The following is a 20,804-nucleotide window of genomic DNA, read 5'->3' as shown; positions in this document are numbered from 1 at the left end:
AACAATAGAAGTCAAAATATCGTAGAGATTAGGTTACGCTGACAGTAGACTTCTCCTCCCAGATTCCAGTTCCCCAAATTTCCACCCAACGTAAGAGTACAGAAATTAGAAACCCAATTAGCAGTAGCTTCAGAATTACAACACTTAATCAACAAGCCCAGAATTAATATGCGGAATACACTGTAGAAACATGAGCTTTGTCTTGAAAGTTAAAAATGAAATGACATTGTTATGACCTGTGGTTACAACAATAAACCTATTTACTTATTAACTGAATATGAAATGACTTCTCCACGGCCCTACAACATGAATGCATCTGAATACTAAAGAAAGGGGGAAAATATTGCCTTAATTGTATGCTTGTGAATTTCCAAACGTGTCTAGTTGGACTATGAATAAGCAGCTGAACTAGTTCGATTCTGGAGGGACTCAGCAGGGCAGTCCTTCTATTCTCTAAATCCAGGGCAGAACGTTACTGAATCAAAACCTGACTGAAATTTCCCATTTCTTCCTGAGCTTATAAAAGCCCTCACAAAATAGCAGTGTCTTCCAACAGGCATGGCCAACTTTTTTTCTCTGGCAAGGAACACATTTCTGGGGATATATAATCAAGAAGGACACACACCAAGCAGTGGATGGTGGACCAGAATGGTCTTCAGGACACTCTTCCTTCCCTTCTCCTAACACTCTTTTCAATTCCAGAGCAGATCAACAGAAGAAGCCAGAAATATCTTTCCAGAAGTCTAAACTGATTGTTTGCAGAGAATGTTTGAAATTAATTGGGGTCCTGAAGGGCCATCAAGGCTTGTATTTTTAATTTTTATTTTAACCCTTGTGGTGGGGCTCTATAAGCTACTGAGACTATGGGAATTTGGTGGCAGAGAAGCCTCAGCCAATAAACAAACATAACCGTATCTTACATATAGTTCAGTTTTATTAAGTTTTCTACTTATTCTATTGTTTTAATATGTTGTAAGGTTCCCTGGGGTGGCTTGGATTGAGGTGGCTTATACACCGAAGGAAGAAAAATAATCTATTAAATGTAGAAGGCCACAACTCTTTGAACTCTTGGAGCAAAAGCCACAGGATACCAGGCTGATGACCACATGGGCCACTGTTTACACAACCCTACCTTTCTCTGTTACATTTTGAGCACGTGGACAGGGCCTCTCTTACCATTAAATGCATTTGCACAACTCCTAGATGTTTTAAAATATATATATATATATTATTATATGTTTTACAGAGTAACGAAACAACACTACCCTCAGCAGCGTATGAGATTATATTACCATTGCTTGGTGTCAATCCTAGTCAGAACCTTTCATGGAACAATACCTTAATCTGCTTGATCCACACTCCTGCCTCCTCTTGGTCTTTGGCATGGGTACTTGAGGGGATGGGAGAATGACCCCAATGACCCCCATGGGGCAAGGCCTACTAGTCCCCATGGTCCAGAACAGACCCCTTAATCTGGCACCCTCTTAATTGACTTCAATTCCCAGAATTTCCTGGGAGGCCATTTCTATGCCGATCCTCTGTCTGCTCCAGGGCCAAAACCGGCTTTTCATCTTCTAAAGCAGATCTTCAACGTTTGTCTGCATTCTATCAAAACAGAGAGTTTAGTTGCCTAGTTGGGCTCTGCGTGTGTGTGCTTTAAACAAAGTGGTGGAAATGTTATGCAAGAAAAGTAATAAGGTACACGCTGCATTGTTTCGCCTTGTTACGTAAGAGGCCAACGTAAGTTACCTGCGTCTAAGCAACTACAGGTTGCCAGTGTTTTAATATGAGGGTGGACAGCCACCAACACTTGAACATCTGTTGCCCAACTGTAATTCAACCACTGAGGTATAACAAGCTTATCCTTCAAATTATGCAAGGATAATTACAACCCAGATACACCAACCACAACTGTATTCAGGAGGCATGGCAGATGGGACAGGAGAGCTCTTGGAAGAATGCAGCTTTCATATATTGTATACAAGAGAGGCAATACTAGCATTCCAACAGAGATTCTGATCATAGGCAATTAAACCGGGATTATTACAGGCTCAGTAATTCTCAGCCCTGATGAAACCATGAAAAAAACTGACATAGGATATTCCTGGTTCCAAGGATGTAAAGAAGACTTTAATCCCAAGCAGTTGTTAGGAGAACCTAATCTCCAAGTTTCATCCCAACACCTACCTGGATCCCTAATTCTGATAGGTTTTCTTACAGGGCTTCACTGAGCTTCATTGACAGAACAGCCCTCTGCGTTTCAGCAGCAGCCCCGTAGCACAAAATGGGGGTGAAGGCAGATTTTTTTCCTCCCAAGATAAAACATATTTGTTAGCCTGATGAACCAAGCAAGAGCTTTAGTCTAGCACAGTACATACATCTGGGGGTCAAATGCCCCTCCTAAGCTGACAAGCAAAACGAATCGATACATTCGTTTTCCAGCCAACTGCTTGAATTTTAGCTCTTTCTTTAAGGTGCCAACATCTGAAAGCAACATGGCTGGGCAACGCTTTGCCTGCCCATTAAGCTGCTACGAAAAGCAGCGAGTTGTTTCTCTTGGTCCACCACCAAACCCAGGTAGACACCTTCCTGCAACTCCCTCCGCACCTCTGGCAAATCAAGGATCGCCTCAGCAAATTCGGGAAGGATCTTGCTCTCCGACACACTGGAGGGACCAATGGCTTTTTGTCCTCGCCAAGCAAGAGTTGCGGCCCTGTGGCTTTCCAGGTGTTGTGGACTTCAGTTCCAGTTACCCCACACTACTGGGATGGCTGGGGACTGTGTTCCAGCAACCACCCTGCCTTAAAGGGAAGCTTAAGGCATGCAGAATTCTCTCCAGCCGGGTGATTCTATCCTGCTGTAATGCATAGCGAAGACTTACAGGGTGTCCCTGGGTTAAGAATGCCCAGTTTATGGATGACCCAGAGTTCAGAGGAGAGCCTATTGTAGCCAAATTCGAGTGAAATACACAAGGGTTCGAGTTCAATACACAACAGTACTTATGCAGTACTATGCAATCATACTGTTCCGGCTTTCATACAAACTCAACTTACGGACAGACCTCGGGAACGGAACTCGGTCTTAAACTGGGGACTACTTCTATTTCATTTTTTCTTTGCTTCACTTGACATAAAAATCTCAAGGGCATCACCAAATTGCACCTAAGGGCAGGGTGGGGTAGTGCTGAAGGTGCTGAACTGGGAGCAGAGAGACCCAGGTTCTGGTCCCCCCTCAGCCACGGAAGCCCCAGGGGGGCGGCTTTAGGCCAGTCCTTCTCAGCCCAGCCACCCCACAGCGTTGTTACGGTGGGGAAAAACTAGCCATGCTGCCCCGAGCTCCTGAATGAAAGGCAGGATATAAACCTGAGAGAGAGAGATGGCTAGATGGCTAACCCTCCAGCATCAAGTTGGTATTCCAATGTCGGGCGAGATAGGGAAAAAAAAATAAAGGGGGGGGAAGCAAATACAAAAATGGACAGATCTTGACAAGTTATTTAGAAGCTGTTGCTTGGCTGCAGCTTTCTCCCACCTTCAATTTCATTCAGCTGACAACATTTCAATACGAACACAGCTTTCTCCGGCAAATATAGTAGCTGAATACAGAAGGACAAGGCAGCTTTGGCAAAGCACCGCGGTGAGAGAATGAACTCGCCTGCCCCGTATCAAGTATCCGAGAAGGAACATAATCCTTTCTCTGTTCTGCAAATATCTGCGCACGGAGGGCAGCCGAGGACATGTCTTACAAGAGGCCAGCCGCGATCGTGGGGCTGGAAAAGTAGATCTACGGCTCTCCCACCGCCTGGGAACGGCTCTGCCTCCCGTCTCTGCCTCGAGGAAAGGAAACGTCGGTGGGGCCGGGCAAACTCGCCGCCTGGCATAGCGGCGCGTTCTGGCCTTCTGCTTTTCGTAGGGGGTTGCTCCCCTCGTCCGGGGGCACGAGAGAGGCTCCGCGTCAATAAACCCCACCTGATTTTTTTAGCGGGGGGAAAGGGCGCCTGGGGAGTGGGACTCTGACTGTCCTTAGGCGTCTGCAGCAGGGGCTCAAGGTTGGAATTAGGTGGGGAATCAGCTCTGAGTTACAATCATCTGTGCAAGAATCCATCGACACTGATTTCCATCCTTTGCAGCAAGACAGTGTTTCTCCACCTTGGCCACTTGAAGATGTCTGGCCTTCAACTCCCAGAATTCCCCAGCCAGCACAGCTGGCTGGGGAATTCTGGGAGTTGGAGTCCAGACATCTTCAAGTGGCCAAGGTGGAGAAACACTGGAATAAGGCAGGTATTGCACTCACTTATTCTTCCTCCCGGTTGTCCAAACCCATGCCAAAATCAACTCCTGCAGCTTGCTGTGTTTCTTCTGCTAATCAGGACCATTCCTGGGATTTCCTCTCCAGCTTTCTGACCTCCACCTTCTCCTTCCCTTCCAAAAAGCCGAGGTTCCAGCTGGCTGGGGATGAGGAACAGCTCGGTGCAAAAGATCCAAATGCTTTCTCTTACACAAGAAGAGAGGGAGACTCTTTGTAAAGCTCCATTACATAACAGGCACTTAACTGGAAGGAAGTGGGGGGGAAACTTGGCAAGGTGTGAAGGAATTTTACCTGCTTCCTCCCAGGAATCATTCTGCTTGTCAGATATGGCTGGTTTTGTATCTGGAGGCCAAGGAGCTGTGGAATAGTTTTGCAAGGAACCTCAGCTCCGTTTAACTTCCTGCAGAGAGCATTCATGCTTCCTGGCCCTGGATGGTGGGCAAAGTTACTCCTAGGATAGGGTTTAAAAAAATATCCCATGGTTGTCTGAGAAGGATCAGAACGACAGAAATTCTATACGCTCCAGGAAAACTTTTCTGAGTTAAACCCAAGCGCAAAGAAAACGAATGGTCAGTCCAGCCCTTTCTGGTCAAGTTAAGGCTTCGAGTCAGCAAGGTAGCTTACCACGGGGGCGAACCGAGGAAACCGGCTGGAGGTTCAGCTGCATCCAGGTTTGGCCCCCAGATGAACTCTGCAGGCAGTTTCCTTACTGGGCATAATTCATCATTCGCCCTGCGTTTATCAGTCATAGGGAAAGGCAAAAGGTGATGCAGGAAAGCTTCACCGCAGATGGAAACGTAAACTCAGCTGTTTCTCTCTGTGACTGTGCTAAGAATTGCCCACACATCCACAATGCCTCTACACCAGGGTTTCTCAGCCGTGGCAACTTGAAGACGTGTGGACTTCAACTCCCAGAATTCCCCAGCCAGCTGGGGAATTCTGGGAATTGAAGTCCACACGTCTTCAAGTTGCCAAGGCTGAGAAACCCTGCTCTACACCTTCATAAGAGCCCATCCAAATACTGCTTTGGAAGAAAAGAGAAAAGGAACCACGTGGAAACTGCCTTGTCATCGTCTGCACAGATACTCACTTAATTAGGGGAAGGGAGAGTACCCAATGTCTGAGGAATAAGAAAGGAGTAGTTCATGCCTGCTTTTAATACTATTTTTTCCACGGAGTAAAGTTACGAGAATCAGCTCCAAAACAACTTATTTGCCCGGTTCGCACAACACACTGTGTCATAGTATGATTAGTTTGGCTTTGGCTTAGCATGTTGTATGAACACAGCCACTGTATTTTATTCAGCAAATCATCATTAAGCACAAGGAGTGGACGTTCAGCCCAATGATTGACTTCCAGCACCGTCGGAATAAACTCCTACCCCAACCTCAACCCAGCGCTCCCCGGCTCTCAGACAAGGACAATATCTGCAATCCTACTTCCTCTGTGGGCCCAGCGTCTCCGAAATATGACAAGACAAATCTAAGCAATTTTGTTCGCAGAGAGATGGGTGGAGACCCCGCTTTAAAACATTTACACTCTTTGGCACTTCATTTGCTGCATCTAAAATGAGAAGAGCTAAAGATCTACCTCACAACAGACCTCTGAGCAAGAACGGGGGCTTAACCCAAACCTTTTGCAACTGGAAATACTGCAATCGTGAGTGTTTTCCTGCTTCTGCGCCTCTACGAGCAGAGGACCCGAAGAGCAGATGCTTTGCGCCCTGGAAAACGCCACGTGAAGAGAAGAAGAGAAACATCGCCTCTTTCATCTCTGCAGGTTGGGCTGCTAAAAAAGGCTACTAGACTAGGCCTAAAACAAGTGTGTTTTAGAAAGCTCTAGGCTCGATGCGCATCAGCTATAATAATTATCACATTACGTAGTGATCTGTGAACAAAGCAGAATTTGACCGACCTTCTGCCAGAATCATTTTCCTTCTTTTTCCTAAACAACAATGGGCGGCTTCATACAACAAATTCAATACTCGGGCCAGAAAATTGTGTAGTCGTTTTAAGGAGTTTATCCGTGATGGAAGGAATTTTTTTCTTAAGAAGAGGCCACTCCTCTGCCAATATGCTCGTGCATGCTTTTCTTACTCTCAGATCATTTGTAAACCACATTTCCCCTGAAACGAAGAGTACCCATCTAGGAAAAACATGGTCCAGTGCCAAAGAAAGGTTTTGATTTTCTTTCCAGAATGTTGGTTAAGAGACAATCAGAAATGCAGCCTGCAGCCAATGGGCCAAACTTGAATATTGTCTCAAAATCAAGCCACACTCTTCCCAGGAAGAAAAAACTTGGGCTCCAACAGTGTCAGGAGCCTTGGGTATCTCCACTTGGTTCCCACTAAGAAAATAAACCAGAACATAGACAGATTTTGTCCGCTGTGAAAGAAAGGATCATCTCTGAGCCAAAGGTAAAAATAAAACTGCTTTTTGATGCTCTAGTAAACCTAGTTCACGTCCATACATCCACAAAGAGACATACACATGCGCCTTCCTTCATGAATTTAATCTTCTGGCATGAAAGGACCTCCATAGAATCATAAAGTTGGGTGCACCTCAGGGGTCATCAAGTCCAACCTCTCATACACTGGATTCCCCACACCGTCCCCAACAGACAACTATCCCCAATATGACCATCTTAACAAAAGCAAGGTTCTCTGTAGACCTCTCTTCCCCTTCTGGAGGCATCAAACTTCCCTTAGCGTTTTAGAGGCTCAAGCAGGCAGCATATCTACAGAGGCTGACCAAACCCCTTGTTCTGCACCATTTAGTTAGCAAGCTCGGTTCTTGTCATTTCTTAGCTGTTTTATGCTTTTTATGTTTCACTTTTTTTTAATTAGTGATTTGTTGTGTCTTGCATTGATTTCTTTTGCAGGGATAACGGACCCAAAGTACAGTAGAAATCCTGCCAATTAAATTTTTTTGGCAAACTAGGTAAGAATATTTTGTTCAGAAGGCAATGGCCTGATGTCAAAATTTCCTAGTAAGTTTGCTACCAAAGTGAAACTGGAACTTGGGACTTCTTGACCCAGAAGCTACAGAGCCATTTGATGATTCCAGCTTCCATCTGGGGAGAAATTTGACTAGTGCTTGCCCCTTAAAAAAAAAAAAAAAAGCAAGCTTACATTAGAAGCAAGGTTAGCCCAGAAGCAAGGCTGTACAACTTCCATTCATGTTAACTGAGCCTGTAATGAAACACTTGGCTGAGAAAAAGGACTGGTTATGTCAGTCTTCAGATTAAAACAAAATTTTCTGCTTGGCAATGACGTCTCCAGTAAAAACAGGTATCCCAGAAAAATGCCTGTAGTCTTGGCCTGGACGGAATGTGATTGAGAAAGGATGCTTTAAAAATGTAGAGGGCCAGTCCAGTGCTTTCAATTTCTGCATGCTACATAGAAGAGACTTTGGAAAAAGGATCTAAAGAATGCAGTGGTATTCGTTCCAAGAGTTTGTCTTTCCAAGATTTAAATAGAGTTGCCTGAGCCTTGCCAGAGACGGAGTAAACAAATTTGCTGAAACTTTTATTTCCTCCAAGGATCTTAAAAAGGAAAGACTTGACCCACATTTTCAAGCATCCTAGCTAGCTGTACACAAATGAGATCTTCAAAATGGCAACGCTGTTCTGTTTTGGGTCTTGGTTTTTGAAATCAGCACATCTGCCATAATTAATTGTTTGGGAAAACACCACTATACCAGACACTGACTTTTGGTCCCTGTCGTCAGCACCCTCTTTGCTCTCCTCCACGTTCTGGGTCTTTGTGGCCCTGGAATCTGGGTGCCGATGATGACCTGTGCGGTTGTGTTTATGGGGACCCATGGCATCTTCACCTTCAACGCAATGGGCCTTCCCTCAGTCAAATACAGCACTTGAATTATAATAGTCAGATGACACAAGGCTGAGAAGCAAAAGGAGAGAAAAAGAAAAGAGCGCCGAGCACTGAAGCATCACAACTCTGCAAGAACTATTTTAACAAACAAAGGAAGAATAACGGCTGGAAATTCGTCTGTCCTTGTTTTAGAAAACAGGGTGAGGGGGGACCATATTTATAAAGCAAGAAGTAGAAGAATTCAGGCCAGTCAAGGTGGATCCTGATCATAGCTCTTCCTCTGTAATCAGTGCCGCACGGTGAAGAGCAGGTGGATCTGCAAAATGACATTTCTGCCCTCCCAGGGTGAGCACGCGAGCGCCATGTGGAACAGCTGCTATGGTTCAGAAAGTAAGAGGGAAACCTTCTGAGTCAGCCACCTATTGACTAAATCAGATTTTTCAGAGGGACCAGAAACATCTCAAAGCCCCCTTCCTTGTGAGCCAGGTTCCTCCCAGTGTTGCCATTCCTCATAATCGCTCAGGCCCCAGAGTGGAAATCGGCACCTTGGAGCCCACACAGCTCAGTGGTCCACCACAGAACGGTCTTATCCAACCATCGCCACGTGCAGACATATAATCAGCGCCCACACAACTCTAGAATGTCTCAACGATCTTGAGGTTTGCTGGGGATGTGAAGGCTTAACAGCCCCACCCCTCTCTCTCGTGTGTGTGTTCACCTGGGTTCACACTGCCCGGTGACTGCATAATCTTGCGTCGACAGCATCCTAGATGCTCTTGTAACACGGCGCTCTTAAAAGGCTGCCGTCCAAAAAAGTTGCGTTAGCTATCAACCTCCCCACGGCATTCAGGCCGCCCTTCTTTCTCAGCTAGCACTTCAGTCTGGACTCAGATATTAGTTGTTATTTTGTACATTTAAGGAAGGAAAGAAAGAAAAACACGTTGCAGCCAGGGGTGGGGGCGGGCGCGATATTAGGATCCCAGGGGCGAGGAGGGAGAGCTTGATCCTTTTGGCTCCGTCATTGTCCTGGTGGAAACTACTCCTTTGAAATGACTGCATTAGGAGGAAAGAGGTTGTTTTTAACCTTCGCACCTGCCCATGGATTCAGGTATATAAGAAAGGGTGTGACTGATGGATACAGACAGAATCGAGGAGGCCTGGGCAACTTGTTATGAATCGAGCAGGACGAACCAGCTCTCACCAGCTCCTTCCTGAACGCCTTACAAGTTGCACAGGTTGGTTTTATGTGGCACCAGCCACTGACTTAATAATTTAATTAACAGCACAGGAAATCTGTATTTCTTGTTTTGTAAAAAAATACCACGTATCCGAAAACTGAGTCAGCAAACAGGACATGCCTCACTTTCCATACAGAAAAAAGAAGAGAAAAGAAAACCAGTCTGCCTGTGTGGGCTTTTGTAGCATAAGAACCAGCTAAATTTGCAGCAGAGTCTTTAGGAGGATTCGAAGGAGCAGGAATGAATCCATGCAAAATACACACACACACACACACACACTCCTCTGGAAAAAGATGGTTTCCAATTTACTGGCTTAGTTGTATGTTTTTTTAAAATGTCACCTGGTCACCTGGCAGACCCTTCAGATTATTCCTCCTGACCTGCAGGATGATGTACCCTACAAAGGGGACATGTTCTGGTTTGGCCTACTGACCAGCAGCACTGAGGCACTGACCACAGCTGGACAATGCTGAGGGTATCCTGGGTGAAGCATGACTTTGTCAATTTGGAATTATGGACCTTACAACAGAAGGGCAGAGGTCAGGCTCAGATTCTCTCTCTACCATACCTCTGGGTTAGGGAAGTCAGGTTCAAGCTAGGATACAATCATCCAAAGCTGAAAATCCTCCCCTCCTGGAAAACATGATCCCCAGTGACCAATCCCAGGCAGCTGCTAGTTATATGGCTTCGAACCCTACTGCTGGACAGAAAGGTGGACGGCTCCTCTGTGCCTCCTGCCTGGGGCTCCCGATCTCCAGCCAAAGATCACCGACTCTTCACTCATGGTGGCAAGAACTCAGTTCTTGATATATCTGCATCGCAGCATTCCCCTCTCTATCGACCAACCCATACATCCATCCCTATAATTTATACATGGCTCCATTTTCAGAGATTCTGAACAGCTTACAGCATGAACGTGACCAGATTAAATACAAAACATCAGTTTATACAATTATAAGCAGCCAATAGGATGCACCACGGTACAAGAGTGGCATGATCTGACACGCCTTTCTGAAGTTTTTATGACTTTCTGAACACATAGTGAGGAAGAAGTTGTCCGGATGTCCATTAGTTCAGGGTTCCTCAACCTCAGCAACTTTAAGATGGGTGGACTTCAACATGCTGGCTGGGGAATTCTGGGAGTTGAAGTCCGCCCATCTTAAAGTTGCTGAGGTTGAGGAACCCTGCGTTAGTTGATGGCCTTGACATTTTTTGATATTAATATCCCATCATTCATGATTAGGAATCGGGCTCCTTCTGCGTACATTCTCTTCCATTTGAACAGGGAGTGCTTAAAGCTCCGATTCAAGAAAATGACACGATTAAAACAGAACCAGGCACAGGGTGCATGCCAGAACTTAAAATACGTAAGAAATGTGCAAAAGAAGTTGGAACTCAAACCCTCTTACTTTACAGATAGTAAAAGATTAGTAGTAAGCAGCCCTGAAGAATCAGTACTGTGCTCACATATTTTTTGCTTAAAATTTAGAAGCTTGCTGCAGAGGATAGGACAAGAGTGGCCAAAAATCTGGGACACTGCAGAGACAGGCCACGCCTCAAGCTGGTGTTTCCAGATGTGCTGAACTTCCCTTCTAAGCATCGCCAGCCCTCGTAGTGAAGGCCCTCTGATTCAAAGGCCCAGGTGTGGCTGAACGACAAAGGATCTAAACATTTTGCCGACAGAATAATGATACTCTCTCTCTTTCGCTTGGACATCATCCATCCCCTGGGTTTTCTATTCTTCCTCCTTCTTCTTTATCCCTTTCTGCATGCCATCCAAGGGAACAGTGCCTTATTTATCAAAAATGCTTCAAAGGGCTAAGCATCGGCCTTCGACTGACCCAAATTTCCTGTAGCTAAGCTTTCATTGCTGACCTTCCTGAGTCACACACGGTTTCCAGGATCCTTTCAGATCCCTCTTCTGTCCCATCTTTCCCTTTGTCGCAAATGGAAAAAGGCTGCGCCCACTCTGCACAACAATGCCGAAAACCCAGGCAGATCTTGCTTTTCTTTACAGCGGCATCTCTTTCTGCCCCTCTTTATCCCACAGTGACCTTGTGAGGCCTTTCTCCACCCAAAGGAGCGCTTTGGGTGCCAACCTTTTTCTGGATTCCCTGCAACTAGCCTAACAAGACAGGTCACTCTTATTGTGCCTCTCCGACCGACGGCAAATTCTCTGGGCCTTCGCTGCTTTACTCACCCCCCCTCCTGCTTTTTGGAAACAAACAAAGAGAAGCCTCTTCCAGAAAATCCTATTTCACATTCTGGCGATGGATCTGAACTTCAGGCAGAAGCCCAAGAACGGGGGGAAAACTTGCTTCCAGGACCAGCCGGGTAAAGCTAGTTAAGGCCCCATCTTTGGAAGCTTTGGAGGGGGACAGTCGTATGTTTGAATGCTTCTCTAAGGAGGGAATCTCCCTGCCCACGGAAAGCAATTCTGTTGTGCCTTTGCCACTAGCAGGCTGATGTGATCTATGGGGAGGACCAACCCACCCACCCCACCTCCCATGGGAACGACATGTACAATCAGCCAGAACAGGCAGTGAAATCCAGGAAAAGTCGCAGGACTGATTCCAGCTATTCCAAGGGCCTATGAGAGACAACGTGTGCATTACATATTGGGGTGTGTTTGGAGCCCCCGGGGCACGCTGAGCCCCACCAGCCTGCCACACCCATGGCCAAAGGACACGGCAGCCGCGCAATGCCCGAAAAGCCACGACGGCTTGCAGCGGCTGCAGAACCCGCCCCAAAAGACGCTCTTCCCTTTGAACTGGAATCACGCTGCACGGCTGGCATCCACCTATCCACGTATCTTCAAGAAAGATGAAACAACATTAGAGTAACACCAGTCACCATCCAGAGGAAGCACTAACGATCAACAGCAGCAGCAAAGTAAGCAGGGGAGGAGCACATGCCAGGAGAAAGGACACGATGCACCGAAGGACACTTCTAGAAGATCAGCCAGAACATTTTGGAAACTTCTTATGGAAATGAAAATGTAAAAACGGGGCCTCCTCAGCTGTTTGTAAAGTACAGAGAAGCTCCCCTGATCTGTGCTGAACGTATACGTCAGCCCGGAATAAAATCTGTGATGTTCAAAACAGCAGAAAAACGTGCAGGGAGAAAACTTCACCTGGTATTGGTCCAATTAGTATTTCTGCTGGCTAGGGTTAGTGGAAAAAGTTGATGTGGGGTTGGAGAAAAGTAAAATAAAAATGGCCAGCTGCATGTCCGTGACAAAGACAACGGAGTGGACACGGCTGAGCCCCCGTTCCTAACTTTCTTGCTTGGCTACAGTGAAACCCAGAGCTGGCTCACCCGGTTCTTAAAATGCTTCACCCAGAAACGTTTGCTTTTGCTCAGAATACGGTATCCCCCTTCTCATTCTGAAATACTGGCTGTTGCATTATTTTAGACGAAAGCCTGGAAAATACCTGGAAAAATTCACACCAAAGGGTTTTTTCCCCCCTGGAAAGCAAAAAAAACAAGCTTTGGGAAAAACAATGAATTAAAAATAAACAAGAACAAGAATGTAAAGAAAAAGAAAACGTCTGTCTGTAAGAGAAAGAGAGAGATTAAAAAGAGAAAGAAAGAGATTAAAAAAAGAAAAAGAGATAAACCTGTGATTTAAAGACTGGATACAAACATTTTAAACATTTATTCAATTATTTCTGTCCAGAATGACACTTGCGCATATGAGAGTAATGTTTTAAGTACATATTTTTACTGTACTGTAGCCAATAACTATGATTAGATTTATCTTCACTGTCGAGGTTTCCAAAGCTCTTTTTTGTTACGTCAATATTTCAGCCCAAGCAATCTTCCACTCTTTTTAAGCACTACTGATCCAGTGAAAGATTATTTATTTATCAAATTTCTATACTGCACTGCTTCAGTCACAACGTTTAGGGTAGGTAGGTGGGTGGACTTTCCAAACTAAACCGGAGCACCAAATTACACAGAACCGCCCTTCCTACAGAAAATGAGTTAAGTGATTTGCAAAGCAACCAAAAACAATTGCAACATGAAAATACCTATTTTGGACAATAAATATCCATGGAAACCTAAGGAGCATAATGGAGAAAAAAAGATAAGGTTGTTATTTCTTATTTTTCACGTACAATAAAATTTAGTGGAAATTGGGTAAAGGAAGAAAAGTTGATCTATTAAGACAGGACAATATTCATTTGGTCTAGTTACTTAAGAAAACTAATAGGAATCTTGCAGTTCAAATAATCTCTCCACAGTCAACAGGGAAGAATTCTATCTATTATCTATCTATCAAATTTATATGCCACCCATCTCCCCCAAAATATAACTTGGAAGCTGGACCAAGACTTCCACAGCGTTTCTGGACACCATTCCTTAGCTACAGATCTTCAAGCAGAAAAGCCTAGTCAGAAAAGGACTTCTCGCCTCAACTGTCTGAGCCGTCACATTTGATGGCTGGTGGTAGTTTGGAGATGAATCCCCTAAAGGTGGTTTGAAAAGTTACCTTCTTGTGATCAAATGAAGGAGAGGAAAAGAGAAGAAAAACGGCCAGACTGGCAGATTTGACCATCATTCCACTAACCAATGTTCAGGAGTGTTTTGGAGACGTGCACCAACAAAATGCTGTGAGCTCCTGACTGTCTGAAGAAGACCCCTGAGATGTTCCAGGTCAACGACAAGAGCTGCTCTAAGCAGCAATTCAGCAACACATACAGGCATCAGGATTCTGCAGGACTGTAGATTAACCAAATCCTAAAAGGAGACCGGAAGGGAGCTTTTGGGCTATGATACAGCAGAGATGGGTCCTAAATGAGCAATAGGCCTGCATGCCTACTTTTGAGTTTTAGGTCACCCAGATCATGCAACCCCATCACCAGGAGCATGTCCCCTTTCTGCATTCTGAATTTCGTGGACTATTCCTCCATGGACTTCTGACTAGCAATCCGTCCCTGGTCCCAGGAGGAAGTCAGAGCTGGCTCTCTTAATAACTGGCCCTGGCAAGATTTGTTTTCCCAAAATGACCGTGCTGTTCTGAATGACAGCCAAGTACACCGTCCTGGAAAGTATAGACAGAAAGTGCGCAAGGTGTCCACGCTGGTACTGAGGAGAATTATAATCCAACATAATTGGAGGCACCAGACACAGGAAAGCCGTCTTACATCTTCCCTTTCATGAGGCACTTCAGTTCCCAATCCCCAAACTTAAGAACCACCTAGGAACTGCCATTACCTCTGAACAGCAGGTATTTCCAGACCAGTGTGTGCATTAATGCGCAACTGAAAAACAACAACTCAACACACCTCTCAGCCAAAGGCTTGATCCTGCTTCCCTGCATACATGGCAGACTCCCATTGACGTCAGCCAAGCATCTGTGGGTGGAGTGCCTACACCAATGGATTGGGGAAATATTTTTCTTGCTTCTCTCAGAGTTGCACCACCGCAAGTCAAAACAGGCCAAAAATCAACTCATCAGCTGCCGAGCACAACGTCCGTTCACCCCAAACACTCTGTGCCTAATAAATACGCTTGGTAGAGAATGTCCACCGCCGAGAAAGGAGGTGGCCTGAGGGTCATCAAAGGTAGCAGCAAGGTCACAGGCAGACAGATGGATCTCAAACTTTAATGCACATTCTCCCTGTGAAGAGGACATAAGGGGAGACGCTCTCGGAGATCCCACATTTCCATGAGAGAAAAGGGCTCAGCTAGGAGGGGACCATGTGTCTCCTTTGGTTCCAACAATATAAAACAGCCCCCTTGGGACGTCAGGCTCACTCCCCATGTGGAACACGAATAACTGAATTGTTCTGGAGGGCCTCTGATGACTGTATGTTGTCTTGCTGGTAATTATTGATGGCAAATGCACTGGGATCACAGGATGTCATGAATGTGAGAATCAAATCAAATCAAATCTTTATTATGGTCAAAAACCAGCATAAAATGTGAGACTGGTACAGCGATGACAATTGGCTAATTAACTGTGTCACTGATGTTGCTGACTAGTTCTCTTAGTTGTTATGTGGCTATTTTAAAGTTATCATTGTAGGTTTTTGGGTGTGTGTGTTTGACCTTACCATGGACAATTTATGGTTTACATATTTATGTTGTATCATGGTTGTTTCAATGTTTGGTTCTCACCTGGTATGAATCTGTACAGAGTCAGTGACGGACGGACCTCAAGATGCTTAATGGAGAGTGCCAGCAATTGGGCAGAGGGTATTACCATCATACCCTGCTTTGAGGCTTCTCAAGACCCTCTGGTTGATTACTATGGGGAAACAGGATGCTCCTTAAGCCCAGCTTAAGTTCAAACCCAGCATGTCTTTTCTTAGGTCCTAACCTCACCCTCTTATGGAAGTGCATCCTTAACAAGAGGCCCCATTCTTTGTATGCAGAAGGCTCCTGGCTCAATGGTGGGACTGATATCTGCCCTACTGCTTGGACTCAATGTCAAAGGATCCCTTCTGTTGGGTCAAGAGCTTCACTTCCAAAGCAAGTGGGGCACAACTCAAAGTGGACCTGATTTGGGGGGGAGGGGTGAAGTTCGTGCCAGAAGCCTCTGCAAGGCATGGAACCCATTCTGACTCTTAACCTCCCCCAACCCACCAGCTCAGGGCCTTGTACTCAGGGGGCTGCAATGGGAGATCCGGTAGGGTGAATGCCAGCCAGTGGGGTGCCCTTGCAGTATTCCTGGGCTAAAGGCACCCACTGATCTTTGCAAGGCAGCATCAGTCAGTCACCAACATTCACAAAAATGGTGCCACAAAAGAAACAGAGGGTTGGGGCATCTTAAAATCTTAAAAAATGCTTCATTTACAGAGCTGATTCAGACAGTTTAGAATGAGAGAAACAAAGTTTTTCCTCATTATTTACTGAAGAAATGAATACCCTTCGAAAAGGAGTAGCCCAAACCAGATGACACGATATAAGGAGCATGAAAACAGGAACAACCTTTAATAAAAACATACAAGCTAAAATATACAGGATGTCAAATATGGATAAAACAACAAGCTGCAATTAATCAAACATGAAAGGAAAAACTTCCACACTCCTTCTCAGAGCGAATTCATCTGTGGTGGCTAGCTGAATTCATACTTCATGCTAAGCCAGGGTTTTACCCACAGTTAGTTGATCAAGACGCAGGGGTTGCATTCACACATAACACAAACCTGTAATGGGTGTGTTCATATATTGCACTGAAACAAATGACATTAAGGTTTAGTGAAAAGTCTTGTGGACGTCTGCCACTGTCTTTATTTCAGCCTTAATGTCTCCCATCTCTGACATGGAGATAACAAATGCCAGTCACAACTTTAGAGGCTCAAACAACAAACCCCAGAAATACTTTAAAATATCAAGAAGAAATACAAGACATAGTTTAATAAATTATGAATTCTGTACATGTATTGAACATCACAGCTGTCTGTTGAATATGCAAGGCCCATAAAGTCCCTTTTCAATCATAGCTCTATTATTTATTGCTAACAGATACTCATTGTATGACATAGAGCTCTCTACTTATTTGCATCTTACCTTTTTAACAATAAAGGGACTTGTTTTACCACAATATTTTTGCTTTCCTGAGCTAATTATGGTAAGCCTATTTTGGCTAACAAGGCAAAACACGGTAAGAGTCTGTTTCTCAGAAATGAAGGCTTAGTTAGTGTAGATTTAGTGTAGCAAAAGTACGAAACCATTATGAAAGAATTCCAGTAACTGCTGGGTATCAAATGCAAGCTCTATTTATAATAATCAGTGTTCAAATTTCTTACACCTCCTTCTCCCCGCTCTATGTAAAGAACTAGGAGTGACTTTCTTTGGGGAGGAAGATAGTTTCCATCTGTTCCTTGTTTCGGTAACATTCATCTAGTATCAAATTGTTTACTTTTACTGAATGAGAACTAACTTTTACAGATTGTTACTTTGAAAGACTTTACACCACCTAAAATGTATTACTGCAGTGTTTACTCTTGACAACCAAGTCACAGATCATTCCTCTGACCTCTGACTGGTTCATCATAAAAAGTAAGAGAGCTTCATCCTGGTAAGAAAAATTCCAGGTAATTGGCTACCTAAACATTTTATGACGACGGCTAAAGGTCTGAAATTTTCAGACAAATTGTTAACTGTACAATGATCCTCTGGATACCCACAGTGATGCAAGACAGAGAAAGAAGTAACAAAGTAAAACAGATACAATTATAACTACAAAGATAAAACCCAAACCGAATAGACTGATGATTCCTAATTGAACTATTTTCTTTTTCACTCCTCATCTATAATTGAACGATTCATCCTCCTGGTTATGGAGCTCATTTCAAGGAGATAGAGTCTATGCAGTCTGCTGCCCCTCAAACGGGGGGGGGGAGGGAGAGGGTGAGAATATGGAAGTGTATATATTCCATTTTTGTTCTGCATCATTTTCAGAGTAGTTCTAAATAATTGCTTCTACTCAAAAACCTTACAACAGCACCAAAAGGAGATAAAATAGTCTTACAATCAAGATACATTTCTCCATTCCCCCTGTGCATTTTAGCTTAAAAACTGCTTTTCCCAACGCTTCACATCTAGTTTTCTCTGCACATACCAACAAATCTATAACTTCTTAGCAGCCCGAGGTCGGTGTGAGACAAGAGGTGCAGGCATTTAAAGAGGGAGAGAGAGATGGGATATGATTTTCACAAATCTGTTTGTCAGCAATAGATGAACACTGCAGTCCGTAACATTCAAGAGAAATTAATCAGCACTACTGTACTAACGTACATTTGTTCTGCAGCTTCTGAAAGCCGAATCAAAAAAAAAAAGGCCATGAGTCAAAACGAAGACAGCGTAACACCAACATTCACAGTCATTACAGGAGATATCTGTTTCCTCCACCCGCAAGACTATAGATGGGAAGATTAAGACCTAAATGTGATGTGACAAACCCAGCCTAAAGCAACGTGTCAGAGACCATATCGCGCAAAATCATTTTCTGGGACTTGACAATCACGTAACCCTCACCAGCCAGCTTCCATTTAAACCCAATCTCCTTGCTTCAATTTGATGCTCTTCAGGATGTTAAACAATCTAACCAACTTCAGTGGCCCCCACGTCCATTTGTTTAATACAGGAAGGATGCTCTGGGAAGCACTCTGCTTCGCAGGATGAATTGCACAGGCAGGTGCTGCTGTGTTAAATGCGGAGATTTGGAAGAGCACTTCTGTTCCTTTCGGTTAGGCTTCTCCACGGACCTAGACCTCCTCCCTCCTCCTCACGGCCTGCCTCACCTTTGGGCAAAGCCGATGAGTCTTGCATCGCAGGCTGCAGGCTCTCCACCTAAAAATCTGCGCAGCCCGGAGCATCCTTGGTTGTGCTGGAGCCGGGGTCCTAAAGCAACTTTGCAGCAAACAATTCTCAGGCGAACTCGGCCGCGTTTATTTCCCAGTTTCCCTGCAGAAGATGACCCAACATCCAGCACTCGTTTCGAGGAGGAAAGTTAGCCTCAAACCCTTTTAATCCCACAGAAGTGATTTAATAAAACCATTAGCCGAATTGCGAGACGACTCTTAAGGCTGAAGGGCCGTGCAGAGTGGAACTGCGCGGAGACTCGCGAGCAGCGCCAGCGCCGCCGCCGCCGCCGCCGCCGCCAAATCCTGGTGCCAGTAAAGCTTCGGCGAGATGCCATAAGGCAAAACGTACAAGCCCGGTCCCATACCGGAATGTCGGCATAATCTTTTGCAGCACTACAAACAACAACAGAAGCGCCCAACGCGCCACGGCTAAAACAACAGCTCACTCAGTCAGAAAGATCAATGCAAACTCTGCAGCTTAATAAACAAACTTCGCACTTCTGTCGGGGGGCGGGGGGGCGTTTCGGAATTAAGCCCGCAGGCGTTAGTTACGCTTTTCCAGCGTTTCTCTTTTGACGGCGCAAGCGGCGTGCTGAAGTCGCGCGCTCCGGGGCACAGCGGCCCCCCGAAGCCCCGCGCCCCAACGCTCAGCGCCGAACTGAGCGCCTCCGAGTGCCCCGAAACGCCACGGCGGCCCCGACTCGCCAGGCGCGGAACGCCGACCTCGCGCGGAGCAGCCCCGCGGAGCCCCGGGCGCCCGCAGGCGCGGCTGTCCCCCCCGGCCCCGAGCCGGGCGGGCTCCTCTTGCGGAGGGGAGACGCCTCGCGGGGCGCTCGGGCCGCCCCGCCGCCTTCAAGCACGCCCGCGGCGCCGTCTGCGCGGCAGGAGCGCCTACCGGGCACCGACCGCGAGCCCCGCCGCGCCCGCCCTCCCTGCCGCCGGCCGACCGGGCCTACCCACGGGCCGGGACCCCGGGGGCGCCGGAGAGCCCGCAGGCGCCCTCGCCGGCTCCGCGCGCGGAAACGCCCCGCCGCCCCCGCAAGCAGCGTCTCGGGTTTCTCGGCGCCCGGTCTCTCTGGCCCGGCGCGGCTGGGCGCCGCTCGCGGCCACGGGGCGCTCGGGCAGGCGCGGGCCAGGACCGGGGGAGGGCGCCCCGGCCAGCAGGGGCCAGGCCGGGCCGGGCCGGGCCAGCGCTCCTGCCCTGGCGGGACGAGCTCGCCGCGCCCGGCGGAGCCTCCCGCGGGGCTGCGGGGCCAGGCGCGGGCAGCGCTTTGCTCGCGCCAGCCCGGCCGGAGGCGCCCGGCGCCCCGCTGCCCCCAACCCGCGGCCGGAGGGCGGAGGAGCAGGAGGCGGCGGGCGGGCGGCGGAACCCCTCCATCCCCCGCCGCCGGAGGCCGGCCGGGCACCGCGCGCCTCACCTTTCATCGCGGCGCTCACCAAGCACATCATTCGCCGGGAGAAGCGAGAGGCGCCGGCCGCCACGGGCTGCGGGCTGGCAGCTCCGGCTGGTCCGCGGCAGGCGCCCGCCAGGCAGCGCGACCGGCCCTGGCAGCGGCGGCGGCGGCGGCAACGGCAGCCTCCGCCTCCTGCGCGCCGCGGCCCAGCTGAGGCGCCATGTGACCGCCGGGAGCCCCGCCGGGCCGGCCCCTCGCCTCGCCGCCTCCGCACGCCCCGCCTCGCCTCGCCTCGCCTCGCCCGGCCGGAGAGAGGCCTGGCCGAGCCCCGCGCCGCCCTCCCGCGCCCACCGCCCGGCCCCGCCGCGGCGCCCGAGAAGCAGCCGGCGCGCCCAGGCGGAGGGGCGGCGGGAGGGGCCGGGGTCGCCGCCGCTGCCGCTGGGGGGGCGGCGGCGAGGAGGGCCTGCCCCCCGGCCGCCCCCGCCCCCGCCCCCGCCCCCCCCCGAGCCGGGCGTCCGGCTTGCAAGTCGGCAGCGCCGCGCCGGCCTTGGAGTTCGGCGTCGGCGGCGCGCGCCGGCACAGCTGGAGCTCCGCGCAGGAGGGTGGGGGGGTGGGCGAGCGAGCGCGCCGGGCAGGAGGGGTGCCCGGCCGCGGGTCCCCCCTCCCTCGCGCCCCGTCTTCGGCGCGATCCGGAGGGCGAGGCCGCTGGGGGCTT

At 47.8% G+C, this 20,804-nt stretch overlaps 1 protein-coding gene across 2 annotated transcripts in view; it reads right to left on the bottom strand.

Moving 5' to 3' along the window:
• Nucleotides 1–20,257, bottom strand: part of RORA (RAR related orphan receptor A) — a 51,768-nt gene extending 31,511 nt beyond the window's left edge. For both annotated transcript variants that reach the window (XM_088148312.1, XM_088148311.1), the window contains exon 1: nucleotides 20,114–20,257. Coding sequence is in view for 1 of the 2 variants with exons in the window: in XM_088148311.1 (XP_088004437.1) it covers nucleotides 20,114–20,144 (31 nt within the window). In the remaining variant the exon portion in view is untranslated. The remainder of the gene's footprint in view (nucleotides 1–20,113) is intronic.
• Nucleotides 20,258–20,804: the final 547 nt, after the last annotated feature.

The sequence above is a fragment of the Python bivittatus genome, unplaced genomic scaffold (genome assembly GCF_059951505.1).
Source record: "Python bivittatus isolate LINGU-HERP-01145 unplaced genomic scaffold, Pbiv_v1 ctg000530_np1212, whole genome shotgun sequence".
Classification (NCBI taxonomy): Eukaryota; Metazoa; Chordata; class Lepidosauria; order Squamata; family Pythonidae; genus Python; species Python bivittatus.
Note: the sequence above shows the minus strand (reverse complement) of the source record. Positions and strands in the feature narration are given on the sequence as shown.